This window comes from Beta vulgaris, chromosome 8 (genome assembly GCF_026745355.1).
Source record: "Beta vulgaris subsp. vulgaris cultivar EL10 chromosome 8, EL10.2, whole genome shotgun sequence".
In the NCBI taxonomy this organism is placed as follows: Eukaryota; Viridiplantae; Streptophyta; class Magnoliopsida; order Caryophyllales; family Amaranthaceae; genus Beta; species Beta vulgaris.
In genome coordinates this window covers 59,829,434-59,837,275 of record NC_079209.1, presented here as the reverse complement: position 1 = coordinate 59,837,275, position 7,842 = coordinate 59,829,434, and the positions used below count along the sequence as shown (strand labels likewise).

General features: G+C 33.1%; 1 protein-coding gene across 1 annotated transcript; it reads right to left on the bottom strand.

The window, feature by feature from the left end:
* Window positions 1-5,836: 5,836 nt before the first annotated feature.
* On the bottom strand, window positions 5,837-7,064 carry LOC104902281 (uncharacterized). Its single transcript, XM_010689999.4, has one exon. The coding sequence runs from the start codon at window positions 6,909-6,911 to the stop codon at window positions 6,240-6,242; it is 672 nt and encodes a 223-aa protein (XP_010688301.1). The 5' UTR covers window positions 6,912-7,064; the 3' UTR covers window positions 5,837-6,239.
* Between the last annotated feature and the right edge of the window lie 778 nt (window positions 7,065-7,842).

Here is a 7,842-nt window from a genome sequence, read left to right as displayed (position 1 = left end):
TAGATCTAAAAGAGGGTTAGCCATCCAAAATAAAGATGACTTTTTCTTATCTTTGTCGTGCTTGGCAATCTTTGCTAACATAATTGAGTACATAACCAATCTCAATGTCGAAACTTTGAAATCGCTTCTAAATTACAAACTCAATTATACATTGGCAAGGCAAATATATATTGTTGCCAAAATTTTGTAATTCATGCCACAATCTAGATATGAACAAAAACAACTGATTGGGACTTGCGAGAAACTCAATTTCACCCCAATCTATAGGGAAGTCCTTTAAACAACATTAATACTATACAAATTAAACCAAGTAAAACTCTTTTAACCTTTCTATGTAGAACTTTTTCACACATCATAATATTCAGTTTACAAAACCAAATCTTAGCTCACATTTCCTTAATGAGCTGTAGGTATAATATAGAGATAAATTAACATCTCTTGCCAACATTTTGTATTACATATTTTGTGTATTATAATCCTCAAAATGAGTTGAATGGACACAAAATAAAAAAGAAATCAATTTTTTCTTCATGAGTTGCTAATCAAATCCACGTCAAAAAATATTGATTCTTATATGAATATCTCATACCTACACATTCAGGACAAAATTTTAACATCTTCTTGATGATGCATTATGATCCATCCAAGCTAACTAAAAGTTTAATACTCCCTCCGTCGCAAAAAAATAGTTTATGTTTTTATATTAGGAGTCAAATTTTAAAAACTTTGACCAAATACTTGTTATGGCTGAATTTTTTGACAGGATGACACTGACGCAATGACGTGATGACTCGATGACATGATGTCATCTGACATGATGACGAAGTAATTATGACTTGAAGACACAGCGAAGGACGCGAGATTGGAGCAGAGCATTAAGTGGTAACGGTGGTTCAGCTAAATAAGGAAAGAGTATAATGAGGCATAAATTCAGTCGTTAAAGAGCAAGGATCATGACATTGGAGCGTGAGTGAGGAAGATCTCCCATGATTGAAGGACTGAAATTAATGTAATAATTAGGGAATTTATTATGTATTCATTGAGAAAAAGCCAAGGGGGGAAAAGAGGCATACAAAAGGGGGTAGAGAATCATTAGTCATTTTCTACGCATCATTATCCAAGGAACACTAGAGACAAAATAAAGTACTTTTGTAACGTCAGTCGCTCACTAAGAAAGACAGTGAACCATAGTAGATTGGTGGATCTCCATCCACCCGCGGTTTTTACCCACCTTCAGTGGGGTTTGCCGCGTCACCATTTTTGTGTGTTCATCCCCTTTGATCCCCATTGCATTCGTTTGTCGCATTGTCTTAAACATAATCTGGTTAAATCGTCTCAAACTTTAATTTCGTCGTAAGTGATAAATTTTAGCATAAACAATACTATCACTAATATATATATAAAACATGAGAAGGTATCGTGTCAGACCGTCTGACCATAATCTTTGGTCGGACGACTTTCAGTTGGTTTCAATTTTTTTCAGTTGGTTTCAAAAAAAATCAGTTGGTTTCAATTTTTTTCAGTTGGCTTCAATTTTTTTCAGTTGGTTTCAATTTTTGTTCAGTTGGTTTTAAATTTTTTTCAGTTGGATGTAAGTTACCTCTAAATGAAAGTAAGTTACCTCTAAATGAAAGTAAGTTACCTCTAAATAAAAGTAACTTACCTCTAAATATTTCTGAAAAAAAGCTTTCACATAAATCATCTAAAAAAAACCCTCGCAAATGTACTGCAAAATCAGTCCGCCTCAAGTTTCCAATATTCCAATCTGATTTAACTCAACTGCTACATGTAATGATGTAATATAAGATCTTCTAGTGATTAATTAAAGGTCTGAAGTAGCAACAGCAAGAAGAGGATTTTTCATGTGTACAGTAACACCAGTGCTTTCACACATGTCCATTGTCTCAGGTTACTCACCGTCGCAAATAACATTTCAGGACAAATCCTTCTACCGCCACCAAACAGAATCAACTCTAAGTCTTGCTGCTTGAACTCCATTGATGAATTCATGAACCTCTCTGGACGAAGTTTTTGCTGGAATGGAAGAAGGAGAGGAGAGAGAAAATGAAGGTTGATGATGAGAAATCAGAATAGTTGTTAGAGAGAGGTAAGAAAGGTGGAAGTGATGAACAGAGAGAGAGGAGTGGTCGTCCGACCAAATGTATTGTGTCAGACGGTCTGACACAATATTTTCACATAAAACATACTCATGCAAGGTCTTGTTAGATTCGCCATAATGTATACATTCATTATATCAACTTTTTATATTTTACTAATACGAAATAGAAGATATCGTAGGTCAAAGATACTCTTGAAAACTGTACAAAAAGAAACATAAATTATATTTTGGGATGGAGGGAGTAATCAATTCCATATTTCCACTATAGCTAATAAATAGATGGTCGCACCACTTTCATTCTTAAGTTTTTGGACTTCAATAATATCTTGGCCTAGTGATTAAGGTTGAGAGTTTGAGACATTGTGAACGATAGGTCGCAGGTTCGAATCTCGCCTTTTCCTTTTTGTACTTTATACTGTCTTCGTGGCTCTTATGGATAAAAAAAAACATTGAGCACGAAAACAAAAACATGTACACTGCTAATTGATGCCATACTGGTACGTGGTGCCAACTAATATTTTGCATGCTTCTTTTAATTCTATACGAACTGAAAAGATGCGGAGGGATTGAGCATACACAGGTGAATCGCGAATCGGATTCTATAGACAACATAAATCAGGCAAAAATCTGTTCTAGTTAGTGAGTGATTAGCAAATTATTGGGAACATTATTTAATTTCACTTTTTAGATCTTCAGCTTATTTTTGTTGAATTTAATTTATTTTTGTTTTAACTTAACTAATTTTTTGCTCAGCTTATTTATGCTGAATTAAACTTAATTTTACTAAATTTAACTTATTTTTGTTGAACAGGTTAATTGCTAATTATTAACCATTTAAACATATTTCGTGTTGGACTTAAGTCATTTTTATTGAGTTTAGCTTATTTTCACTAAACTTAACTTATTTTTATTGAAATTTATATTTTTCGTTTTTCTAAAGGTTTTATTTTCGCTTTTGGACAAAGAAGACAATGTTAGGACAACACGAGAGTGTGAAGAGGAGAAAAGGGTAAAAGGGAGGAAAATGAGTGAGAAGTGATAAGAACGTGTATAAAAGTAAGTGCATTTTGGGCTCTAAGAAATGGAATCAATTACCGATCTTCTTTCTTCTTGTTTGGTTCAGCCGCTCATCAAACCATTACCATTACTTGGTGTCAATGTACTCCTCCCAATTTTTTTCCTTCTTGTCCTCCACCTCAGTTAACAAAATCCATTATTTTGTGATAATCGTTATGATCTTTCTATTTGTATTACATGGCTTGAATCAAACAACTAATAAAGATAACCATTGTTGTTATCATTCCCACCTCTATTTGCTTCCATTCCCTTTTATTCCATGTTGTGAACCAAATGACCCCTTAGGATATAACGCATTACACACAAGGCGATATTCAACTCACTTTTTGAACTCAAAGTTTCACCAAAAACTATTAAAAACTTCAACCACATTAGTTATGGAATGAACTCTTAACGGTCCGTTTGGTAGTTTGTTATAAATGGTGGTAATAATGGAAATTAATTTGTGTGCAAATTTCTGAAGAATTCATTGTCCATTCTCATGGTAATGCTAATTTATCCTAAAGTGTCCACTTTTCTTCTTGAATTTTCATTCCCATCCAATATCACCTTGTAGGTGGTAATGAAAAGTGCTTCCCTTGGAGAGAAAAATACAAGTTTAGAGGTCAGATCGCTTGCTCATGGAGAAAAAATGTCTCCCCATGAAAATTTTAAGAGTGATTATCTAATAAAATTAGATTTAAAATTCATTCCCATTACTGCAATTTAATAGCGACTACCAAACAAGCCATTAGGAGATTACTATATTCTATTTTTGTTAATTGAGAAAGAACTTGATATCATCTCCATATGTACTGACTTCTGTACGTCCCAAAAACTAAAAATACAAACAAAAAGCAAAAATAGAAATAAAAATTAAGATAGTGGTATCTTACTGTAATCCCTCTATTGATAATAGTAGTAAGCTTTTTTTTTTTCTTAAAGCAAAAACTTACATGGAAAGTGTATCCAACTTCCTCGTGCTTTCCCCGGTCATGCATGGCATGACAAATGATCTTTTTCTTTTTTCTGTCTCCTCACTTACAATAATTTACATGCTACGTTAGAGGACAAGAACATGAAAGACTAATACATCCAAATTCACCCGCTCGGTGGTGGTTTGCGTGGTTTCGACGGTGGTTGTATTGGAGATGGGTTCGGTGGTGGTTTGCGTGGTTTCGACGGTGGTTGTACTGGGGATGGAGGTGGTAGTTGTGGAAAAGAAAAGAAAAAACAAAAGAAGGATAAAGTTGAAAATATTTGGTGAAACCGGGACAATATTTAATCATCCTCAATTCCAGCTCGATTACTTTATTAACATTTAAGATATATATGCCTCTTCTATTATAAGACATGGTACTAGCTAGTTTCACTTACATAAAAGGATATTATAACAATCATAGTTCGCAATTATAAAATCATTCCGAGGATGCATTATCTTAGTTATTTTCACCTGATTTCTCTTGAATTTATTTAAATTGAGCTTATTTAAATCTTATTGAAATTTATACTATAAAATGTTAAAATTGATCTAATTAAACTTTATTAAGGTTATCTAAACTTATTAAACATGAAACATTTTATTAAGGTGAAGAAAATATACCCAAAATATGACCACATATAAATACATCATAATTTTTATTGTTAATAGATTGATTTATATCCTAATTTCTAGAACCAACACATTTCCTCTACTTTTTACATGTGATGTAGTTTTTCTTTTACCCTTTTTGCTATACAAGCTTGACCATCCTTGTCCTTGATTTATTTCTAGTTTGTTAAAAGTTTGACCATTAATTAATAACTTTATTGAAGTATAAACGAATCTAATAACCCATTGTCAAAAAAAAAAATCTAATAAGATTGTAGATTTCAAGATATATATAGCGAAATATATTATTAAATTTTTATCAAATTTGGCTTTCAAAAGATATAATATTGCAATTAATAATTAAACAATGAAGAATATAAGTTCATAGTCATAAAGTGATGTATATATCAGATCAATATATTGATAATTCATTACTTGTAACTATTAGAAATCTTATTTTGTACTTTTGATAAGTTTACTCCTTTTCTCTTGGACACTCCTCTAGCTATCACTCTTAAACCACTCCTCTCTCACCCTTCAATTATCACTTACGCTAAGGCTTAATGAAAAATATTCACAAGAAAATAAATTGATAATGGGCTACTCATGGTGAACGGACAATAATGATGATAACCAAATTCAGGATGTTTGGTGTTTTATGAGGCCGCCTCTCCTTATGATATTTGGAGACTTTTCACGCAATAGTTACATCATGTGACAATATAACCATAACACAACCTAAAAGATAGAGAGATTTTGGAAGAGTCTCGAAAAAGAAATCATTTCAATGATTTTGATCGGTTAATAGGAAAATTTCAGGATAGTCATGAGAAAACAAAATATTTTAACTATTTTAATTAGTTAAGAAGAGTTTAATTGTTTATTGAAATTATTTTTTAAACGCTTTTCTCTCAATTCTAAATTAGATTAATGGTAATACAAGGTTTCATCCATTTTTTTTCCTTTCTTTGCTGGTGGGGAGATATTTGTCACCCCAATACTCATCCATAACACCTAACTTTATTTGCTCCTTTAAATGTTAGATATTGCATAAAAAAGAAAGAACAAACTCCACCAAATTCATCTTTATTCTTAACCTTGCAACTATGCAATTTAAAAGAAAGAAAAAGTAAAGGTTTTATTTACCCCACCCAACAAATAAATACTTTAGAAAAAATAAAAAAAAAACAGCTATGGCCAAAACTAAAGTACATGTCAATTTTTCCATGTCCCTTGTCTCTTCATATTTCTTAACAAGAATAGCAACCAACCACCCCCTTTCCAAATCATATTATTGCAACAACAACATGTACTATATTGGATTATAGTAGATCTTAAGATCTTTTAGTTTCCTTCCTTTTTTACCCTTTACAAAATCCAATTTAGCATATGATGATATAATCTTCAATGAATCATCACTATGATTCCAACCTTAAATCATCACATAATGGATCAAAATTGATATATAAGACATCAATGAGCAAATTTATGATAAGGTGATTCCACAGATTTTTGCATCATCAAATTCTTATAAAACTTTTTAATAAACTCATCAGCCGCTTTATTAACCTTAACGTCCTCCTCCTCTTCTTCCTTATTCCCTTTCCCATCTTTTAACGGAAAAGGAGAATCCGTTATCCTCAACTGTCTAACCGAGGGACTTTTCCCATATCCAAACCCGGGCAAGGAATATTGTCCTAACGGGGAGGCCGCTGTAATAGGCCCCTCGTTAACATTAAGGATTTCAAGGACATGTTGGACCGCAGCCACAGTAGTAGGGTCCTCAAGTTGGTAATTGTGTCGGGCTCGAGAGTTGTGCTTGGGCTTAGCCCGCTTGTGGTGGTGGGCCATCATGACTTGAAATGGGCCCAACTCTGGGCTATTACTACAACTAAACTCATACTCCTTAGGAGAAATGAAGTGGTTGTTAGAGTTGTTGGGCCTACAAATAAGAGAATTGTGGTGGATAATAAGACCATTTATAGCTTTACTAGCTAACTCATTACCTCTTTTAAAGATCAAGTTAAAGTCCATTATTAACTTGCTCTTACAAATGCCTTTTTTTACCATCATTAACATTATGCGCAAAATACTCCATACTTTTTTGGCTATTATTTGGCTATTATTATTTGATTCTATTGCCATGAAATAAGAAAGAGTTTTTGTTTTTTGTTTGTTTGAGTTTTGGAGAAGAAGAGAAATAAAGGAAAAGAGAGAAAAAAGAGAAGAGTGTATTTTTTGGGTTGATTTTGGAACGAAATGAGGGAAGAAGTTAGGGGGTTTATAAAGGAGGAAAAGAGGAGCTAAAGCCAACCACAAAGAAAATGATTGTGTTTGCAAAATAAGTATAGAACAAAGAAATGATTTTTAATACTTATGTAATAGAAGAAATATGACTATATCTGTCAACTACTAAGAAAAGTTGGTGTGACGCCCCGAGGGTTGTGGGACTGTGTTTCATTCTTCATATTAGCCATTAGGCATTGCTTTTTTGATTCTAAAAGATACTCGTCCCGTTTCTTTTTACTTGTAACGGTTTGACTTTTGTAATATTTACAAATTATATTTAGTTGTTACTGGTGATTTATTATTAAGGAAAAACATATTCGTATGGAATCTTGGTAGATTCTTCTCAATATGCTTCGTTCGTTCTGTTTTAAATGAAACATTGGGTGAAATGACACTATTCATTGATCAATTTTGACTCCAATTAATCGCCATTATATAAAGAAAAACATCAAATTATGACCTTTTTGTCAAAGGACCAACTGAACCAAAAGCTTAAGCTGATGGTTGAGGCCCTAGGAATAGATTTATACTCTATCACGCCCCCTCACGCAAGAGCCCTTTGGGTTTGAAGTATGGATGCGGCACAAGTCTCCCTCATACCTGGCGCTAAATATTCCACTGAGAAAGGAGAGGTGGATGAGATTCGAACCCGTGACCTTTTTTGTCACGCTGACTCTTGATACCATGTCAAAGGACCAGCTAAATCAAAAACTTAAGCTGATGGTTGAGGCTACACGAATAGATTTATACTCTATCACTTCTTATATTTTTTAACGTGTGCACAATT